General features: G+C 45.3%; 1 protein-coding gene across 1 annotated transcript in view; it reads left to right on the forward strand.

Moving 5' to 3' along the window:
• ANTXR2 (ANTXR cell adhesion molecule 2) overlaps positions 1–22931 on the forward strand; it is a gene marked incomplete at its 5' end in the record, with an annotated part of 110838 nt that overhangs the window by 21139 nt on the left and 66768 nt on the right. Inside the window, 3 exons of the mRNA XM_082315448.1 lie at positions 9914–9974; positions 11077–11172; positions 15754–15823. Coding sequence (XP_082171574.1) covers positions 9914–9974; positions 11077–11172; positions 15754–15823 — 227 coding nt within the window. The remainder of the gene's footprint in view (positions 1–9913; positions 9975–11076; positions 11173–15753; positions 15824–22931) is intronic.

The raw sequence follows: 22931 nt of genomic DNA on the forward strand, positions 1-22931 counted from the left end.
CCACGGTTTTGTCATCTACATTTGGTTTACTTGGTGACTGCAAATGAGGTACTGCTTAGACATTGTATAATTAGAATATTCTCACTAACCTGACACTGCACCAGGCTTCTCTCTGATGGTTATTTTATGCAAGACCATATGTCTCGGGGATTTTTTTTCATTTAGATAGGGGACAGGATAGCAACCTTCCCCCACCCCCCTTACCCTGGCTCTTTGTCTAAGGCATTGCTGAGCAGCGTCAGGAAGTAAGCAGCAATTGGCAGCGAGCTGTAGCTGAGAGCACAGATGTTTGGCAGCGGAGAGAGGTAGATCCCATTAGGTCTAACTGCTCTAGTTCCTTCCCCGTGACTTTGCTGGAGAGAGGCATCGAAATGGCGTTTCCTATGAAAGCCTGCGTTTCATTCCGAGCTATCTTGAATCGACTGTCTTCCGTCTAGTGTGAGGTGGTCCTGTTGCCTCATCCCCTTCCGCACAGATTGGCGCCGGGAAAAAAAACGGGAGACGATAGGGCTTGCTTTAACAGAGCGGAGACACGTGATGCTGGACTGACCCACAGATACAGTATGGAATTTCATCTCGCATGTGGATCCCAAGTTCTGGGGTTGGGTTTTTTTAATACTCTTTTTTCATTAAGTTGAGATTATAATGACATGGAACTTGGGACGCTATCTGAAAGAATGGAAGATTCCACTTTGGAAACAAGCAAATAACTTCAGGGAGCTTGAACATGAGTTGCTGTATGGAGAAGCTGGCCTGTCTACAGGCTAAGCGGTGCTGTGAAAGGGCTTCTCACTTCGAGATCCTGAGTATGATTAAGGTTACTCAAGTGCAGTCAGTGAAATCGAGGGCTCTACTTATATTCCTTTTCTCTTGTAACCTACTCCAGGTCTTTATCTTTAAAACCTAACTCTACCACAGCATAAGGGAGCACAACTCTTCTTCAGATAGAAAAAAAGCGACGACAACTCATGAATGAGAGAAACCTGTAATGATGCCGGCATACGTACAGCCTAAGCTCATCACCACCCTCGTTTCACGCATGTTCGCTTTTACATGCTGTAAGGCTCAATGAATTCAGTATGAAAAGCACTGATCTATGGAGAGTCAGCATTTCATTCTCTAAAACAAAAATAGCAAACGAGTCCATTACAGCAATTAAACACCTCCTACTTAACTTTTCTTTCCTTTTCTCTGCCTCAGCAATAGTGGAGGAAAGAAGTTTTAAGTTACAGGGAAAAAAAAAAAAAAAAAAAAGAGGAATAAAGCTGCCAGTAGTACTTCTAAATGACTCACAGAAAAATAAAACCACATGGAAACATGGGTTAAGCCCAATCCTAATTCACCAATCAGCACAAATGAAGCAAAATAACGTTAGGAACGGAACTAAGTATCTGTGCAAACTCAGTTTTGATAGGTTCTGCCTGCCTCACTGCAGCCAGACAGGCTGCTAGGCCAACCTAGCTCCAAATGACTAAACCAAACAATAGTACAACACTGTTTTTGTGACACACTCTTCTGAGGAGCTAGACGGCTGCGCGCTGAGATAAAGCTCTAGAAGATATTAACTTACCAGAAAAGGGACTGACTCGAGAGCGTCGTTCCACAGGCTCAAACAGCTTCACACAGCTCCGACCCAGAGTTTCTAGACCCCACTTAACACACACTGCTACACCTGTGCCCTGAGCAGCCCTCCTCCTGCCTACCGCTTAAACAGCTGCTCCCAAGCCCCCGTTGTACAGGTGTGCGGCATTCCCTGAGCAGCACTTAGTGGGAGCCAAAAGGTGTAGGCAACCCCGAATCAGGAAACAGCCCACAGAAGCTGGGTATTACAGCTGAGGGTCAGAAGAGGCTTTGCCTATGTGTGCAGATCCAACTAAGACTAGTGGTGCCCAAGGTAGCTGGAAATGGCCTGATGTTATCAGGGCCCTCTCAGACACTGTTTTGTGAGTTACCTGTAGCGGGTGCCATCCTGCACCCTTCTCTCAGCACATTTTATCGAATTAAGTATCCGGGTTTTGCAGTAACAATTACCAGGTGGTAGGTGGCTAACCTGAGAATGTTTACCACTATATCTCGATGGAGGGTGGAACTAAAGGAGATGCAGCTCTTTGTGACGCAGGTTTCGTGGTTAACGGAGAGGCGCTTGGCACAGGACGTGAGGAAAAACACGTCCTCGTTGCGTGTCGCGCTATGAACGTAGCTTCTCCCGGTTTCATTTTGTTTGCAGTTTACTGTAGTTCCTACATCTGCCTTCCTCATGGTTGGTTATTTTTTGCGCGCTAGGTGTTGTGTTTACAGCATTCCTGGAGAACACGATGAACCCCACGTTTGGAAGGGAGAGAGGAAAAAAAAGGCGGTGGAAATCCCCACGGAAAAGCCAGTGTCTCGAGTCTGCTGTTAGACTAGCATTTACGGGTTTTTTTAGTGCCGTTGTGCCATCCTTCTGAATCGTGCAGCAGGCGTTTCGCAGTGAGCGTGCCCGTGACTGGCTGGCAGCGTATCAATAAGCGGGGCTCCAGGCGCAAGCTCGGAGCGCAATGAGCAGGAGCTAATACTGCTGTAAATATATTTTTGCACACGGACTGCAGAAGTGATTATATTGCACTGTCCGCATGTTTTGCACGTGTCTTGCCATACGCGAGTATAGCAAATAAGATTCTTCTCTGAAGGTGAACAATTTTTTCCTCTTTAAAACTTAGAATCATAGAATTTTTAAGGTTGGAAAAGACCCTTAAGATCATCGAGTCCAACCGTTAACCTATCGCTGCCAAGCCCACCACTAAACCACGTCCTCGAGCACCGCGTCTACCCGTCTTTTAAATCCCTCCAGGGATGGGGGACTCAACCCCTTCCCTGGGCAGCCTGGGCCAGGGCCTGACTACTCTTGCAGTGAAGCAGTTTTTCCTAATATCCAGCCTAAACTTCCCCTGGCGCAGCTTGAGGCCGTTTCCTCTTCTCCTATCGCTTGTTACTGGGGAGAAGAGACCGACCCCCACCTGGCTACAGCCTCCTTTCCGGCAGTTGTAGAGAGCGACAAGAATTGGTTCTGGAAATAGCAAGTTAGATGCAGTTGTTTTATTAGGGTACATACACTTTTGTTCACGGAAGTACATTGCCTTCCCCTGTAAAGAGTCAAGCCAGCCTGATCTGGGATCGGCTTCCGAAGAGCAATGATGTAAACGCAGAGGGGCAGGTTTGAAATTGAACCGTAGGGAGTAAAGGCCAGCAGGGACTCTGGAAAGCCTTAGTTGTTCCAAATCATTAGCATGGCAAGCCTCAGCAAAATGTGTGAGAGAGCTCTCTTCCTCCAGCAGTTCAGGGTTATACTAAGCTTTTTACCGGGAAGCAAACACGTTACACGTCCCTATAGCATTTTCTAGTTTCAGAACAGTAGACTTAAAAATTGTTACGGTGGTTCAATAAAGAATCCCGCTGTGCTGATGACCTGCCCCGAATCCTGAATTCGGCGTACAGTTCTGGGGAGGAACAGATGCCACGCGAGTTGTGATTTATGGTGCTGACTGCTGCCAGAAACTTTTGAACTGCATACTGGGGCTAAGCAAAATCGAATGGTGCTGTGAAATAAATTGACGCTTAGCGTATTTGGTTAATTGTTGATGTACGGTTGGGTTGCTCATGGCTCGTTACTACTGCGTCGTTCTCACAATTTCCTGGAACCTGAACTTCATTAAAGTGCTGGAAGGGAAAGCTGCTGTTTTAGCCTGCGTGTAACGCCGCAGTGCGCGGTACAGCTCTGTTCCAGAGTGTGTTCTGAGCGTACGGTAGTCAAAATACTTAAAAAGCTGCAGGAGCCGTACCGCATTACCGTTTCAATTCCGAGAACTTTTAAGAGGCAGTAGCAAGGGCGAAAAGTGAGTCAAAGCAGAGCCGGGCCCAGTCTGGGACAAGTCAGAGAGGTACTGGAAGATGCAGAAGGCACGCTTTCTATGGGAAGAAACGTCTGTATAAAGCAGGGGCAAGATCTATGACAAGGCAAAATTTATCACCAGAGGTGGAGTTTGCGAAGGCTGTAAGCACTAGCGAGCCTTATGTCATCTTGTTATTTGGCTGCCTTTTTGCAATTTATTGCAGGGACATCTGCCTTTTCTACGGTAATGTAATTATTAGCGTAGGTGTATTGTTTCTGAAGCTTAAATCTAACCAAACATGATTCTGTTTTTCAATTCAGACACCTACAGGTCAGAAACTGGCAGTGTTTCTGTAAAACATCTCTAATCAGATTAATTGTTTTACTAATGACAAAAATGCTGAACCGCTTATTTAGGAAGCGGGCCGTGAAGTTTATGTGAGCCTTCGGGAACCTTCTAGCGGGAAGTGCATAAAAATCCATGCTGCTGACAAGGATTGATATGGATTTTAAGTACTGATTAACAGTCAGGGTGTTCAGGAAAAACTTTGCTAGGTGAAAAGTGGTCCCAGACAGAAAAGTTGATAAAGCCGATGGACTTCCTACAACTGTTTTAGGAAAAATTTACCAGTGTACTTGTTTGTGCCTGAGGCAGACTAAACTTACATTGAACACAAAACGGTCTGTGGCTCGTAAGCCTCTGAAATAGCCTGAGAGATGGAGACAGGCGACAACTGGACAATGTACGGCTTCAAGAGAAAATCTGAATGCCAGTCAGCTGGTTCAGGAACGAAACAGTTCCCGTTCTGATTGCTGCATGCTTCGCCGCGGTGAGCGAGCTGGTAGAAAGCGTTTGACCCTAAGAGCTGGGTACGTAGAGACTCCTCTCCAGGACAGAGCCTCTGCGAGCTGCGTGCACGCCGCATTCTGCAGGACGGTTGTGGAAGGAAGCCGAATCTCATTTTCTGTATGGGACATCAAAGCCTTGATTCAGCAAGGGACATCTTTAACTGCAAGCCAGGATCTCATCCCCCTGGGTTGAACAGAATATTCGTACGCTTAAAGTTACACAAGCAGATAAGGAACGCGATAGGTGGCTCACAGACAGAATTGGGCAGTCCGGCAGCTGATTTCTGAACGGCCCTTTTGGAAAAGGGAAGGTTGTGTGGCAAAAAAGCAGCCCAGCGTTACGTCAGTGAGTTTACATCAAGGGTGAATTCGCTTTGGAGTGCCCGCGGGATCTCTCGGATGCCTTTCTTCTGAGAACTTCTGCTCTCGGAAGCATTCTGAAATGGTTAACTTGCATTACTGAGAAATGCTGTGGAAACTGTACAGTATCCATTCACTTAATGGCCATAGGATGCGATTTCCCTAAAAGCCTCCGCGGCTCCTCTGCCTTCAGCCAGCCCTCGGAGCTGTGCCGGGTGGTGTTTTCAGCGCTGAGCATAAGCTGCGTTCATGCCGCTTGGGATGGAGGTAGCTGTTGTAATAACTGCTCGTAGAAAACAGCATAACAACACTTTCTTAATCTTAGATGCTCGGCTGCTGCAATATGGCAGTGATGTAACAAATTTTGTATACAGAGGAGCTACAGAATAGGGTTTCCTCAGCAGTCTGTTCTTTCGTTGTTGTTACTGAACGAGAGGATGTTTGGGGCCTGAATTTCATGTCTCATTTTCTCTAAGTACAAGAGACAGACTGCCTAGAACCGCAGAACTCCACTGCCTTCTCTCGTTCCAGCAGCCACACACGCTTCCTAAGGAGCGCTAAAATGGCCAGCTCCCAGCTGTGATTTTGATGTGATCCTCTCCACTTTGATTAGCCTCAGCCTCTGCGCGTTTCCAGCTGTAACCCGTTCCCCGTAGCACCGTTCTGTCTCAGACCTGGAGGAACCACTCTCTAGTTCCTCCGCAGTTCTCCCTCTTGGAAGCTGTGAGATGCCAGGACACAGGCTGACAGGTTTCAACTCTGTTTTGCGCTTTGCGTTGGGGGGAAGCGTTTCTTTCTGGGACAGCTAGCCTCCAGGGAGGGGACTAGAGGGAAAGCCTTTGCAAGCCCGGGAGAAGAGCGCCCTATATTTGGTGTGGAGCTCTGGAAATGAAGCCGATGACATCAACTCTCTGAATCTCTCCCTGTCTGCTGTTAAACTAGGGCAATTTATAGTCTTATTTGAATTTATTTTATGTCAGCAGACTGTTTAACTATCCTATCCAAGGATGGCCTTATATAGTGATTATTTCAACTTTTCTTGTGGGCGGTAGGTTTCTAAATGATTAATTTGCAATGCCAGATCATTCTCTTTGATTATCCTGAACTGGGAAAGAGGGAACGTGGTACAGATTTTTTGTAGAGTTTCGATCTTGCTAACTTTGCAACCCAGGTTTGCACAGCAAGATAGTTTGAAGTTAGTTTTGAATTTCTAAAAGGGGTGGGGGGGGAAGAGAAGGGAAGTGAAATTACACGCATGCTTTGGTTTGTGTGTTGCCACTGTTCAATGCGTTTCCGTAACACGGAACCGAGACGGCTCCGTAAAAAGCTGCTACTGTTGAGATGGGTCAGATCCCTCCTCTCGGGCTGCAGAAAAAGCGGCGAGGGTACTACGTTTCAGCCGTGCGCGAGAGCCCCCCCGCACCGTGGACGAGCCCTGCGCTTCTCTCTTTCAGCTGCACGGTAAAGCACCAATGTCGTGAAAAGGGGAGCTCGGACCACAAACGCAGACCTTGGAAAACCCCTCCTCGGCTGTTGCTGAAAGATCGTACCGCAGCGGTAGCTGAAAGGGTGAAACAGGAACAGCCCTGGTCTAGAGCTATGGAGGCATATTAAATAATGAACATGGATCATAAGGCAAAACGGGGGAGACGCCTTCACGTCATTCCTCCTCAAGAAGAGAGATGAGCTTTTTATTGGTGGGCACCGTGCTAGCTTGGAAGGAGCAGCTTGCATGGAAAGAGTGAGAAAAGAAGATTAAAACAGATAGGAAAGAGTGTGAGCCAGAGCAAGGAGAGTAAAGAAAGGCCACAAGTTACAATTGTTGCTCTGATTTTTACTTGATGGAAAAATTTGGTTCTGCGTGTTGTTTCAGTGTTGCTTAGAGGGAGCATTGATTAAAACCCAGAATATAAAAGGTTGAGCAAAGAGCTATCTATATGCTTTGAGGTTGGTTCCACCCGATTCCAGTCAATTCTTTACAAGGTTTCTTTTATTTCTGCTTCTTAAGGTTACTTGATGATTGTTGTTGAAGGGAAGGATTTTCACAATCAAGGCAGATTTCTACACCATTATCCCTTTTTTTTTTTTTTTTGCAAAGCATGGACTATGAAGCAGCTTTTTGAACGGTGAAAAAGAACTAGTTAAACTTAGAAAAACAAGTATTTTCACACAGGTTTTTTTTCCCCTAATGTAAGCTTTGTTTGGGTGAAAATGACAGTCTTAGGCCACCATCCTTGCCAAGAGAATGGCAGTAGTTAATGATCAAAAATCAGGGTCAAAGCAATTGTTTATTTCTAGGAACAGTATTAAAACCCAGTATTTTCCTGCTTTACGTCAGTAGCAGCACATCTAAATGTATAAAGACGAATTCTATGCTGCCGTGCGGGACGTCAGTGGATCCTGAACCCTATACTGAAATGCGCTTTTGTTCACGCATTGTGGTCTTTCAATCTAGGCCATATTTTATCTCAGTAGGCGTTGGTCCCCCGCCCCCCTGCCAGTTTATTCTTGAATCCAAAGCGAGGTAAGCATGTCCAAATCAGTTCTTTGCCTGTTTCATATTGCATTTGGAAATACAGTGTCAGACAAATCACTATCGGATACCGTGCAGTTACAGAACTAGTACTTTCCAAGAACGGACAGATTACGCCTGTCGCTGTCCTCCCCTCTCCCCGCCCCCCAAGTCAGCATGCGGCCCTGCTTCATCGGACACCGGGCAAGGGGGGACGGGACAGGAGTCGGAAGGTTCCTCCCTGTCTATATAGTGCTGCTCTGAAAAAAAAAAAATGAGTTCAGTGGGCTTTGATACTGCCAACTGCTAGATCTGTACTTCGTATTAAAGCAAGTCCATAGTCTCATTAGCTTAAATTGGACTACTCGTCTGACTCTGTCTCTTCAGAGGGAAAAAAACAGAGCCTGTTTTTACAGTAAAGGGATCAAATGCTTTATTCTTTCTGTATTTTATTTTGCACAAACTATCCTCCCTTCCTCCCCCAATTAACTAGGTAACACTTCCTCTCCCTACACTGCAACAGGAATCCAAAAGCTAAGTCCTTTTCTGGAAGCGAGGCGAGATCCTCAGCTCATATAAACTGGTGGACTTGCACTGAAGTTGCAGCTACATTCTTCCCAAAGATCGCTGTTGCTGTGTCTTATCCAAATGCATCTGCCTGCAAAGTCTCTATTTTTTTTAAGTACTACCTGATGTTTATAAATGGGTTCTGAAGCACTAAAAAGATAATTTGTGCACAAGAGTTTGTGGGGAGACAGGTGGTATGGAAAGCGTTAAATGAGGCAGGCTATTCTTCTCCTTGGAGCTTGGCATGCTTTCTGTCATTACCATGACAAATATGGTATTGTTTCTACTGAGCCTGAATACGTAGCAACAGAAATCACTAGCAAAGAGAGCAGACAGAGTAAAATAATAATAATAAAAAAAGACCTATTTAAAGGAAGGAAAAAGGAGTTAAGAGTACGACAGAGTTACATTTACTGACAGGTAGGCTGGCTCAGGAGCAGGCACGGTTTTGGCAAACGGAGGTAGAGAGGGGACAGTAACAGGACTTTCTACTGTGCACATAATTACAAGGACCTGAGTTGATCCCATGTAGTATTATCTATGAATGCCTGCTAAAAATATACCGCTTATTACAGGGAAAGCTACATGAAGACATCATGAAAGTTTTCCGAGAGGAAAATTAAAAGCCATTGGGAAAATAATCACCCCTTATCACGTGAAGGCAGACGGAAGTTCAGTTGTGGACTGTTTGTGTGTTTAACCCTACGAGCTTCGCGAGACTCCTTCCCCTCGAGTTAGCAGAAATCCCGTTACCTGCTTAGAGAGGAGGATTAACATTTCGGTAATACGTATCACATCTCCTTCCTGGCCAACAATAACAATTACGAGATGGGGCCCTGCTCTGGGACTTTGATCCCAGCAGTGGGAGGAGAGTACGGTCTCACGTTAGACTCCAGAAACGGCTGTAGTCAGACCAGCTTGACCCCTTCCATCTGAGATGCACCGTTTTCCAAGGGAGAACCAAGCGGTCTGCACTTATCAACACCTGGGTGCTATTTATGCCTCTGCTTAAGTGACCATGGATAACCTGATCACTTGACATATTTGTAAACAGTAAAGCATGAGTCGGCTGAAACTAAGGGCAGTGTCCGAGACCTTTATAGGAACAAAGCTGTCAAAGGTGCCTAGTTCCTCCTTTCTCTTATGGTCCATCCCTTATATTTCTAAGGCACATGTGGGAGGATTGTTTTATCCCCGCCTTCTGGAAGAATATTCCCTGTCTGGTTGGAGAATCAAAGCAGGCCGGCTGGTACAGCAGTGAAAAAACCCCATCGGACAGAAGGCAGCGCAGTCAGGAACACCGTGCGTTCTTGCTCTGCTTTACACAGGGCAGGATGCCAGCGCTTGGACTAACGTGCACTTGGCTTGACCCACAGATTGCTGGAAGACTGCTTTTGACTGGCTTAGGTTTTGGATCAGGCTCCTTGTGACTAATTTTTGGCTTAAACATTAGGATCGGGGTTCATGGAAAATTAGGTTAGGGATCTGGACAGAAATTTCAGGACTAAAATCAGACATCACTATGTTTTGAAGACCGTCCCGGATTTAACAAACCAATCCAAGTGTTATGAACTCCTAGGAGACTCGACCGTGCAGAAGTTTTACATGGTCAAGGCAATGTCCTACCAAGTCAGACTTAGACAAATCAAACCTGTAGCTGTGCACGCGTATCTTGTGGGGACAAGCGTTTGTTTTGTATTTCTCACTGAAATAGCACTCTGAAACCGATTTATGACTAGTTTCCTCCTTTGCAATAGGTTTTGAAGCAATCATGCACTGAGATTTTATATTTGGAGCCATCCAGTGTCTGTGTGGGAGGTAAGTTTTTATTATTTCTATTATTAAAATAATATTCAGTTGTTATAGGACTGTGATTTCCCTATGTTACCTGAAGAAAACCACAGACGTCTCCAGAACAGAAGATCTCTATCTTAAAAAAATATCCTCAAGGAGTTTAAGAAAGATCATATCCTTCTCTGTTGACTCATTTTTCTCCTCCGAGGAGCTTCCAGGCCTACTTTCCTAATTTAGGTAATGCATGCAAGAGTTGGAGACACATTGATCTGCCTCTCTCCCATTAGTCTGCACTCGCCCTTGGCTTCAAAGCAATGATACTTATTCTGTGCACACGCATACTGTTTTACGTATGGTCTCAGAGTTAAGTTCTGGGAATCCTGATAAAGTATGTTCATCTAAATGCAGGACAAGATTTCTAGTGCCCTGCCCCGAATCTGTGGAGCGTAAGCACTAAAGCATTTCGCTGCATTTTTGTACAGCAAGCGGCAAAACATTTATTAAGTACTGTTGCACAAAATTTTAAAGGCTTGTCTTCCTTCTGGCTTTCACAATCCACACATAGTTGGAGACCGTTCAAAATAAGGTCGTTGCAAAATCTTCTTATTTTGATGTTTTTGTGAAAACGTGGATCATCTCAATGAAATCAGCGGCCTCGGTAAACAAGCCGTTTTCGCTCCTCCTATGCGCAATTCACAAATAGGGCGGCCCTTACGCAACTTCCAGAGAAGCCACGTTGTCGTCCTCTGGCACTTTAAGTGGGCCTGATCCAGCCTGGGGGAATCTTCTTGTTAGGAGGCTCGGATTTCTCATTTCTCGGAGTATTCACGGAGATACTGTTTCTTACTGTGCAGCTGAGCCCCCCATCCTGTTGATAGTCAGAATCAACTTCCATTTTAATAGAGCTGCCTCCGTGATAGAGATTGGTTCCCAGATCTTCATTTTTCCTATAGTGACCTCACTGAAGAACGCAGTACCAGGGGTCAATTAAAAAGGAGACCTCAGTAAGCTGGAAGCATTACTATGTTGTGCTTCATTCACTGCAGGCTATGTAGAAATTCTCCTTATCTAACTTATTGCAGTGCACTACAGATTGGTGATTACGGGTTTTTGCTTTTCTCTCCAGAGGAGTTTCAAGTTGTTCTTAGAGGAAGTGGCTTAACCCTTGGTGGGAAAACCGATAGCGTTACTTGTACCTATCAAGTGAACGGAACTACAATTAGTAAGTATTGACGTTTGAGATGATCTACCTTTACATTTCCTAATAAGTGATTTATTTTGCTTCTCATAACCTCATTTAATTAAAATCAAAAGAGAAAAATATCGAAGAAAAGGAAAACAGGAAAGCTCTGAGGACTAGTAAGAGGATGCAAGTTATTTCACATCTTGCTCAGAGGTTTGAATTTGCTACCAGTTGCCCTTAGCTGTGAACTCTGAGTGGTGTTTGGCAGCCCAGCTGGCTTTGTGAATTAACTCGGTGATAACTGCCTGGCTCCTGATGCCCAAGTAAGCAGATGCTTGCCGATGAAAAAAAAAAAAAAAAAACAAATGACCACAGGGTGTACTGACCAAGCGTCCCTTCTTGTAAGAAGACCCAGGCCTAAACGTAGGCTCTCATCACGATTCCAACAAGCACTTTTTTCCAAGACGCACTTACCTCGTTGTCTTGCAGCATCTCTGCCCGTTCGGTCTGGCGTACTGGACGCGTAGCCCTCGCGCGCTTGTTTGAGGGGCTTGGCAGGGCGTGGGTGCCCCTCCGGGACACGGGGTCAGTCCTCTCCCTGCAGCTCCTGCAACAGCACAGAATAAGGCCAAGTCAGAACAGCTGGTACTCTCTTGTCCCTGTTTTTTGACATGGTTCATCACCTCAGGGTCCCAAGCAGCACTCGCCTGCAGGAGCGGGTCTCACTGCAACCAGATCCCTAGCTGGACTTCAGTTTCCTGATCCATGGAAAGGAATTCTGTTTCAGACAGAGTGACCACGGCATCTTTTACACACGCTTTCCCTATAGCTTCATCTGTTCTCTTTTTCTTTTTTTTTTTTTGGGGGGAGGGGGTGGGGGGGGGGGTGGGGGTGGGGGGTGGGTGGGGTGCATGCAGTTTTGGTTTTTTTTATTATTAGTACTCACCATCAGTACTCACAAGCCTTACTCCTTTGTCAAACTACAAGTGTCACTGGGGGCATTTTTCTGAGTGGACTGCTGCAGAAGTTAGAAAAGCTCTAAAAAGTAATTGAGAGGTAGTGCAGACTATTTTCTTCTTGATATCTGATTAAGTATGCACGCTCTTCGAGAATTTAATTTTCAGTAAAATATTCCGGACTTGGTCTTCTCTTGCTCAGTGCATTAACTTGCAGCAGGGCAGATGAAAACCCATGCCGGAATCTGGATCTGAATCCCTGTGCTGCTGTGTTCCCTGAACTGGCACGAGGCAGATGATGGTGGGAAAAACGCCATTAATGGAAACCTCTTGCCATTTTTTACATCCAGAAGCTCAAGTGGATGGCTAGTCTAAGTACATCCAACTTCTTGCTCTGGGCAGTATCCCTTAGAAGCCAGCCAGACTGGATAATGACCAAAGAGGGACCTGTAGAAAAAACCCCACTCATTTTTTCCCTACTGACTGTCTGATTTTTATATTAGCCTGTCTTAAATTCCTACCCAATTGAACTTCTGTTTCCAGTACATTTTCTTCCTTGCTCTGGATATCATATATACTTGAATGGGCTGCCAATCTCTCCTGCCTGTTAAATGTCTAAAATAATTCGGGAGAATAACAGAATAGCACAGTACTTCTGGATAAAGGCAACCCGTGTAAATAAATATCTGCCTGTATAAATTTCACTTCAGTTTCAATTAAAATTGTCACCTTCGTTTCCTATGTTACAATATAGCTTGCTTACTTAAACTTGTTACGTAAATTAGCTTCATAGAGCTAGAATTTGCAATGTGGAAAAATGAGCGCTGCAGTTGTGTACTTATCATCATGGCTTACCTTTCTTACTTGGAGAAGTGGGGACACAGACCAGTTCAGTTCCAGGTGAATAAAATTCATTTCACACTCTCTAGGGTAAAGAGTTGAGATATCAGTTATACGACCAGAAGATAATTAAAACTTAAACTTCAATTGAAGAGGCTGGTTTGCAAGTCATCAGGACTCCTCAGTTCTATTCCTGCTTTGCTCCTGACTTGTGGTTTAGCACGAGCAGTCACTTCTCCACACCCCAATCTGTCCATTTGGGAAATTAAAACAATAGCGCGTACCTCCTTCGCCCGACTGTTTTGAGGCTTGCATCAATAGGGTTATGTTTGTAGCGGCATTCGTACCATTCAGCATCTTCTGATGGAGCGCATTAAGGTACTGGTGGAGATAAGGACCTACAGCATATGAGAGTTAAGGAGGGACGTAGCCATTTTCCATACGCATCGCGAACGTAAGCCTCCTCTGCCCTGCTGGCGGGCGCTACTACCCAGCTAAAAGCTGTTGGCATTATTTAGTAGCAATGCTAGCAGCACACACCAAATTGGCTGACAGTACCTAATGACTGGAAGGACGCGGTGCTGCTTGAATTCGGGGCTGTGCTGCGCTGGCAACGATGGCCCCTATGAACCTGAATTTTTATGTGCTCCGTGCTACAAGCGGGGAAGGATCCGCTGTGGAGAGGAAGCGGGCAAGGACGGGCAGAAGTCCAGAACACAAGCTGTGAGCAAGGACAGAAAAGTTCAGTTTGTTACACCTACAGGAAAGCAAGAACGACCAAAGTAATGGTGAAGTATGGGCTGCTGCCGGGCTGAAAATACTACGCTGGGCTCTGCCAGTCCCCTGAGAGGAGAACAAGAGGCAACAGGCTTCAAATTCTGCCGCAGATCTAGGCGAGGTACGAGGAGAATAGTGGTCACGGGAAGCATGTCTCAGGCCTGGAATAGGTTACCTGGAAAGCCTTCTAACAGCTTAGATGAGTGTCACTGAAGAACGTCTGAAGCGTATTGCCTTCTTTATATGACCTTTTGCAACATTTTCTGACTGGTTTCCCCAATTCTCCGATCGCTCAGCCTTTTATAGCTGTACGGCATGTGTACGTCTGCTTTGCCATGGTAGAAATAATTATACTTGGACAGGATGAAGCCCCCAAATACTTGCTAGCATCTGATGTGAGAATTTCCACATAGATCTCTGGGCTGCCTTTTTTTTTTTTCCTTGGCTTCAGGAAAGGGTGCGCTAACGCACACGAAGGCAGGGGAATGGCATAGCGATGTATTGATTATATGTTGCAGTGTAAAAACACAATCTGCTGTATGGCGTCTTGCCAGAGGCCTGCTAAAATCTCCCCAGGTTCTCGTCTTCAGCAATGGACAACAGCAAGGGTTCAGGGAGCGGCACAGGAAGGCAATAGGGCAATGTTAAGAGGCCCTCGCCCTGACACGCAGGCTCATTCTCTACAGCTCTGGGCTGGGCTCCAAGCGCTTTCGTCTCAGAGGAAAGCTAAAAGAGCACAGTGGAGCTAGGATGGACAAAAAGGTAGGAAGGGCGCTTTGAGCAGTAGCGGGAAGAAGGAGATAATCCCAAGCAAAGGAAAACCCTTCCTGTGTCATCGCATTCGCCTCTACGAAAATCTGGCAGTCTCTCAGCGGAACCCTCGCCGCTCGAAGGCGTAACGCAGGGTACTTGCATGAGGACGTACTTGAACGTTAGAGTTCCCCGTACTGATAGCCTGGGCTGTGCTTCGGGACCGGCCTCGGAGCAAACGGTTATTTTGTCAGTTCTTCTGGTTTTAAAAGATGCATTTGGCATGTTTCTCTTTTTGCATTTATAAAGAACCATTACCAAATGCTAGAAAGGAAACCTGCCAAATGTAGCTGTGGGATAGAAAAATAATCTATGAAACATACCATTAAGACAAAAACATATGGCAATGTGCTAATCCCTCTTCCCCACCTCACAACTAGCCCCAAATCTAGGCCAAGCAGTCAGTGCAGATTAGAGCACACAAGAAAAGCTCATTTATGCTAACAGCTCCTCCTTCAGCTGCCCCCGAACTACTTGTATGCCTGCCTGCTCCCTGAGCGCAGGACAGAGTGATCTCCGAGTTTATCTGGCAGATCATTTATCTGCTCTCACCCCGACATCGGGAGGCAGTCCGTGCTTGCAGGAGCAGCTCCAGGACAGAAGTTATCAGTCCTGCCGCGGGGAAGTTGGAGAGGACGGTTCTGCACACAGGAGGGGAGTTCCTCCCAGCTTATCCAACGCGTGAGGTTAAAGAGCTCTCTCCTCTGCTTTTCACAACTGCAGAAAAGGAGCGCTCTCCTGGACACGGTGCTCTACAACTACATGCTTTATAAGTTGAAGAGATTTGCAAACAGCTAGAGACTCAAAAGCATGAGAAACACTGGAGAAAGAGACGCTCCAATCGCACCTGATGAAATAGTCCTTGAACACAATGAACAGCGTTGGAGCTAACGAGAGACAAACCTTCGTCGTCCAAATAACAGGAAACCCCTAATCACGTGCTCACTCTTTGCAAAAAAGGTCTTGATTTAAGACGTCATCTCTCCGCAAGAGCGCGAGCTGACTTGAGTCCCATGAAGTCAGCAACGTGACTTGGGCTCACACTCACACGTAAAGCCGGCTCTGGGTTTTTATGTTCAAGGTGCGGCTTGAAAAAAAGCCTCGCTTCCCAGTTCAGGCGTTACCAAACCAGTAACCAGCATACTGTGAGAAGGGAAGGGACTTAATAGCATGTTCACACAGCAGCTGCTCGTTGAAGCGGCACAGTATATTAAGCTCATGTGATTTGTTTTTTCAGATGAAAAGCCAAAAACAGTGGAATCTGACTTCTTGCTCTGCCCCGCACCAATCCTGTACAAAAGCGGCCAGTAAGTACTCGCAACAAATGTCATCCTACGTTTTGCTAGAAGCGGGCCCATTATTGCTGATGTTAATCATGAGGGGCTTTGGCTAGCGGCAGTCTTTTGTTGTTTTTATGGGGGGTGGTTGGTTGTTGCATTTGTTCTTTCCCCATTCTTGTGTTATTTCCCTCGTGTATTTGCCAGCTTTGGAATGGGCTTTAAATAGTCATCTGTGACCAAACCAATTTGGACAGTGCCTCAAAAATGAATATTCAGCCAGTTTATTAAACACTGAAAAGGTCTGGCTTGTCATAAGTTTTATGCAGATTAGCTGTTTTAACAGGGCATAATATGCTCTCTTCTGGATAATCTTTAGGCTCATTGTTAAATAGATTACATTATCACTGACACTTACAAGCTATTATTAAAATTATGTGTCAAGATGCATACCACTGCTCAACATGTAATGATAAAACGAGGCACTAATTTAACAGCAGCAGCAACCTCAGAACAGCACTGTGGCTGAACTGCAGTTCTGGCCTTATTCTACGTGTCACCGGCCATGGCTGCACAGGACTTCTGGCCCTTTGAGAACTAAGCCCTCCCTCCTCCTCTCTCATGCAGACATGCCCTAGGCTTTTAACATCGCTTCAACTTCATTGTTCTGTTACGTGAAATTCTAAGCTAAGCAGGAGTCAGAAAACTGCATGTCCGATCTCGGGCCCAGAGGAGGGCGAAGGCTTTCAGGCTGTTGACTTTCTCCCTGTTTTGCAAGTAGTTCTCCCCGGAGAGTTATTTGGGATGAGGTTAATATTAATCCGCTGGGAAGCACAGCGGTTCGTTACAGCTCTGCACTGTCTTTTTTCTGTGGCAATTCTTAGCAGTTTAACAGCTAAGTGTACTGCATAGAGAGTTTTCAGTAATTACTTTTCTGAGTTCAGCAACCATCAACCGCCTCAGTTGTGTATTTGGGGTTTTGCTATCGGTCTTAAAGCACATCAGGTTTGTGCATTAAATGGCAACCAGGAGGAGCAAAGGTGGAAAGTGGTAGAAGAAAAAAAAAAAAAAACCAACAAACTTTGGTGGTTAACCCCAGAGGAAAAGAGCGGGGTGAATCACTGCGGAGGAGCTGCATCGTGGCCTCTGCGCAGCAGCCAAAGCTCCCCTCCGTGGAGCGAGCGCTGCTTTATGGCCGCGCAGGGAAGCAAGAGAGGAGGAGAGCTACGTGGAGAGCAGAGGAAGGGGATGAGTTTTTCGCGTCGTTATGTTTTCCTGATACTCAAGTTGCCTTTTACATCGCTACGCGAAACGTCGATCTTGTCCTACGTGCAGGAGTTGGTTAGACCTATGCGCCTGTATATTAAACAGTGCAGTTGCAGCGTTTTCGGTTGAGCTAGGCTGCATGCGGTTCCGTGGCAACTGTACACAAAACCAGCTGTAACAAACTGCTGTTGTGGCTAAAACAAATCAGCACCGTGTGCAGCTGTAAGAGATCTAATTTTGTCATCAGCACCATGTAAATCAGTCAGGTTAAGAACCCCTCCTCTCCATGCCAAGTATTTCAGTGCAGTTACCTTACAACAGAGGCCCAGCAGCTAATTAGGCCCCCAGTATTAACCAGCCCCAGACCTGAAGCTCTAAATGCATTTCCACACGCTGTTTGTGTGAGAGTATGTAAACAGCCTGTCCTGCCAAATGAATAACAAATGCACAGAGTACTTATGTAGATTAAAGCACAGTGGAAGTTATTTGAACATGCTGCATTTTTTCGTATTCTGTGAAGAGCTTGTTTGGCCTGTGAAACATGACCGAAATAGCCAGCTTGCCATATTGCAACTGCAGTGTCCCTCAAGCACCTCGTTCCAGCATCTTCCTCCTCAGCAGCGTTTGAAAGAAAGAACGCACCGACAACACTCATGAAGTTGTACAGGTTGACAGGAAAAATTTTTGAAGAGGTAGTATGTGAAATATACTTCCATAACCTGATATTGAAGTAGTTCCAGCTTTGGCCCAGGGATAAACAGTTTGCTGTGCAGAAGACTGACAGCTACGAAAGATACGTACATACTTGAACTCTTGACTTTCCATTGGCACGGCTCAGGCTATTGCTGGATAACTCCCAGTAATTCCTCGTGTAGTGGAGCTAATATTAATCGCTAATGGAGCAACAACCCGTCTGCTCTTTTTCTAGTGCTCTTTTTAGTGGAATTAAGAGCAACACAAGCAGACAAAGTTAGTTTTGTGACTTATAAACCAGCAGGTTTGTTTCTGGGTAAATGGCATAGACTCATTTAACAGGTTTCATTATATTTTTCTGATTGGAGACACTTCTTGTTGACTGATGACTTTGCTGTTTTCACATGCAGAACCATAGAATCCCATGTGGAATAAGTAAAATGGCAAGAACCCAAGATGTTGGGTTGGCAAACCCCTGGTCTCCTGAACTTACGCCATTTTGTATTGCCACTTCCTTTCCAGCTGCTGGCTGCACTTAGTCAGGAGCCTCCAGAAGGCCAGCTGTAGATTTAAGCAACCATTGTTTTCAAGGCTATTTTTTCACAGTACCACGTAGGAGATGGATGTGGTATCCTTTGGTTATGTGACAAGAGGACTGCGCCGCTTGTGCCATTTAAAATACCTTCTTGTCGTGCCACTTCTGAAGAGCAAAATTACATACTCTGCTTACAAAAGCAGCTCCTGTTAAAAGACCGCTGCTTAGCTAACAGATGAGAATTACTTGGGATTTCTACATGACCAACCTATGCATTCTAAAAAAATGTTCAGAAGTATTGAAATAATCCAGAAAGGTGAAGTACCGTGTACACCCCGCAGGAAGAAGATGAGGAGACAAACCCAAGTTGAATCGCTTTGCTTCACGTACTTTGAGAGATCACTTATATACTGTGAGGCAAATGTAACATCACAACTAAGCTGGTTTACTAAAAAGGACTCAGGTTCTACTGCATTGACCATTTAGAACCCTTATATTTTTAGTCTTGCAGAATATTTGACGAAATGCATTCCCCTTTTTAGCTCAGGCTTGAATTTGCTGTCCTGCTGCAGCTCAAGGGAATCAAACTCAATCAGAGACTTCTTTGACCTCCCCGTTGCTTTAGATGGTTCTGCAGTCATTGTCCTTTGGAAAGACAACAAAGCCCTTGTCTCTTCGGGAGACCAGTACAGGAAAAACTGGTGTGTTTTTTTAAGTCTACGTTCTTCCGCTACCTTCGCTTTTGTTCTCTTCATTTTGCTCCGATTTCTTTGACTACGCATTCAGAAAAGATACCTGTAGGCTCGCCTTCACAAACAGATGGCTTCTGATCCTCTAAGGCAGTGGTGAAATCCCCTCCGCCTTCCACGGAAAGGCTATCTATCAGAAAAATATACGTTTCTCTTACTTCCTGAGCATTTACATATTCTCTTTTATTTGATTAGTGGATGACAATAACAAAAGTTTCAACTAGCACAACAATACAATATTTTACCGAAATATTTGTAGTGAATATTTACATGTCTACTACTTAACTACCTCGGTTTGTTGGAACTCTAGTTTCTTATTGGAGTATTACAGTAAGAGATTTTGGATTGGCTGGTGCCTACTGAAAAACTCCGATTTGATCTTGTGCAGGTACTCATCTAAGCAAAGCAAGAAAGGTTAGGTCTAGGCTAGGCGGTGAATTATTCAAAATGAGCCAACAGGCTGAGAAATTATCGTAGTTCTTAAAATAGTTCAGAGACCTACAGACGTTTATTTTTTTAATGCAGCTGCAGCTTTGCTGGCCAGCTTCCACCTTCATGCATCCTGCGCTTGAATTCAGAGACTCTTGGCTCCAAGATTAGCTCATAAAACGACTTGAGCATTTACCCCTTGGTCCAACATGATACATAAGCTTCTAATCACTTGAAACACATTGACTAAGTCTATCCGAGCACATGTACAAAGAGTTGGTTGAGCGTTTCAAAGCCCCAACAGAAGGGCAAACATCGGGTTAAGTGGGATCACTGCGTTCCTTTAAGTATCAGATGGTTTCCGTCTCTCAGTTGAGTGACATTTTGACACGCTTGCGGTGAATGGCGCTCGACTCTGCCTATCCGAGGGCCGCCCTAGGACAGAAACGTGCCGTATCTTTCCTCTTGGGTTTGTAAGCTTAAGGAATAGCAAAGCCAAAAAGGACAAATCCAAACATAAACCTGCGTGCAAGTGAAACCTTGCTCACGGTTACCTTGAATTTAAGATCAGATCACACGCAGAGATGGGGCAGTCTGCACTCCTGTTTTTTAATGACCTTATCTGCCCTCTGCTCAAACCGTGTTGGCTACAGCTTGCAGATGTCCCTTCCTACATCCTGTCCAACGCAAACAGCCGGTGGCACTTAAGGAGCAAAGATTCAATAGGAACTATTTTTTGTGTGGTAGGAAGGAAAATGACTACACTCGTATTCCCAAATCCTTAGTTGCCTCCAGTTTCAAACCAGCTGACTTAAGTTCCGTCTCCAGCGTGCAGCTCACTTGACACAAAGCACACAACAATGCACGAGATGATCTGTTAGCAATCATCAGATTTTTTCTTTTTTACTATCACTAGTAGCAAGAGCTCTTGGCAACAGCACAAGTTCACAAGTGTAGGGTAACTTTAAATGTACTTCCTATCCAGATATTCCGTTAAGGAGCTACCGAGGGAAAAATGAACCTTATTAAGCAATTCTGACAAGAGTCTGAATGTAATTGGCAAATAAATAGCTCAGACTCTTACAGCTATAAGAAAAAGTCAGAACTTTCATCCTAAAAAAAAAAAATAGTGGGAAATGATCTCTAGGCTTTACATTTTAATAGTTTTTGTTCCTGGTTGACCGCTGATTTCCTTTTGATCCTGTCTTTACAACTCGGATATTGTCCTTTAGTCCTTTGGAATAAAAGGATGCGGGAAGGAAGAAGTAACCATCGCCGCATTTTATTTAACACCTTCAGCCTTTAAGTAACCTGTTTCTGGAACCAGCTTAAGCACCTATTGCATCCACGTGTCTTCCCCTTAAGAAGTTTCTCAACTTCTTTACATTTGAAAATAAACCCCTTCTTTTGGGTATCGCTTCACTTTTAGAAAATCAGTTGTTTTTTCCACAGCAGGAAGCAAGTCCTGCAATGCCCAGTGATGCTACCTGGCTGTTTATGCTTGACAGTTTGCATTACCTGCCCTCTGTCCATTTTTGTTCAAGCTAGTGTCAAAGCAAGCTCCATTTCTTTTCTTTTCTATACCATGCTTGCGTGACCTGAGATAGCCTGAATGCAGGCAGGAGCTCTCTCTCTGGCCGAAGTTTTGGTAGCATAATCTTCATCTCTGAAGTACAGATTTCAGGCAGAATGAGCTGCTCTGCTTTTTGCTGTGGATCACATGCAGGGTTGAGGACAGTGGGAATTAACCACAAGCTTCAAGTTAAACCTGGCTTTGAGAGCACCTCTCCATAGGGGCTTAAGGGAAGCCAAGGCTCTGTCTTTATTCTGGAAGAGCTTGTAGCTCTGTGCAACTGGAGAAGTAGACTTGTGAAGCCAGTGCATTTCTTCCTATGGGTTTCTGACAAACTAAGGTAAGAACATTTTGAACGGAAACAGTACTGTGGGAGTCCATTTAACAGGTCTTCATCGCAGTTTATAGGATGCACCAAGGAGCTCCTGCTCACTGCTTTAGGGGCCTCGAACATTCTTTACAACAGCTATGCAGGCGAAAACGAAAGCTAGCCGAAAGCCAGGAATTCGCGCCCAAGCTGTCACTGGCACTCTTGCCCTCGGTTTGTGCCTCCCTGGGAAACTCTCTCCCAATACAAAGGGGAAGCACGTGCTTCATATTTAATTCTAGGTGCTTTGAGTCAAAGATGTCTCCGTGGCAGTGGAACTTGGAGTCTTGCTTTCCAGTTCCAAAGTGTCATTTTTCTTAATACCAGCACCAGATTTAAGAGGAAGAGCATGGACACATGAAAGCAAACAGACACAGTGAAGATGAATGGATTGTGGGCTCCGTCCTGCGGATTACCTCATTTGGTTTCTAGACAGCTGCTCTCATTCGAGAGCAGCTGAAAGGTGTCCTACAAAATGGCTGTCATGGCAGGCTTCTAAGAAAGGATCCTAAGCATTCCCCCTGCCCGACGAGCCCACAGACAGACAGAGCATATTCTGCTTTTACTCTATCCACCGCTTCCTGGGGGCCAGAAACTTCAACGTTACTTTGGAATTCCATCTCTTGGGGAACGGGAGCACGTTACGTCGGCCGGCAATGTTTCCGAGTTCATTATGCAGGCAGAATGCCACGCAAGCGCTTGCACCTTCGGGGATACGTACAATATATGCAGAAGCAGCGAAGCCATCCTTTCTCCATTTGACATGACTGTACTAAGAAAAAACTTTCTCCACTGTTAATTCCCTTTTCTTCTCCCACACCTGTGGGTCCTGAAACAAGCCTCCCTGCTTCCTCCCATCTGACAGTGTACTTGCAGCACTAAGAGGCACCTAGTTAAGGCAATTACCTGCAGCATTGCAGTGTTCATTAGTACGTGGTGATCAGATGTCATAAATCTGTTTTTTACTGCAGCTCTTTTATGGCATCTCTACTTTTTCCCTCCTTTTTCCTGCGGTCGATAACGGCTCTAAAGAAGTCAAAGCAGTGTTAAAGAAGTGAGGCTTGTAAGGTGACTCATGTTTAATTTGTTTGCCTAATTAACTTCTGGCTAATAATTCTAACCCATTAAGTAGCTAGTTAGTGCATGTTTCGAATAAACACATCTGGTCCCGCAATGAGTGAAGGCTCTGCCTGCGTGTAGATGACAGATGTGACGGTAGCTTCCCCAGTGCTCTCTGTTAAATAATTAACAGCACAGTGGCGAAGTAGCCTTAGACAGCCAGCCGCAAAGCCAGCTGCGCAGTCTCCGGGCTGCGTCTGCGGACATGTGCCTCATCTCGTGAGTCTGCTCCAGCTCTTACACGCCCTCTTCTTCGGCATTTCAAAAGCTACGTGTAGCTCTAATAAACACCCTTTTAAATAACTTTGGACTCTTGGCTTCTGGTCTGAAAGGCAGCAGGAGAAGACAGAATAATATGTCAGGCCACCCAAGGGGCAAATAGTTCCTAATTCACAAGCCTTGCAGAT

Source organism: Platalea leucorodia (genome assembly GCF_965183815.1).
Source record: "Platalea leucorodia genome assembly, chromosome: 6".
NCBI classification, from domain to species: Eukaryota; Metazoa; Chordata; class Aves; order Pelecaniformes; family Threskiornithidae; genus Platalea; species Platalea leucorodia.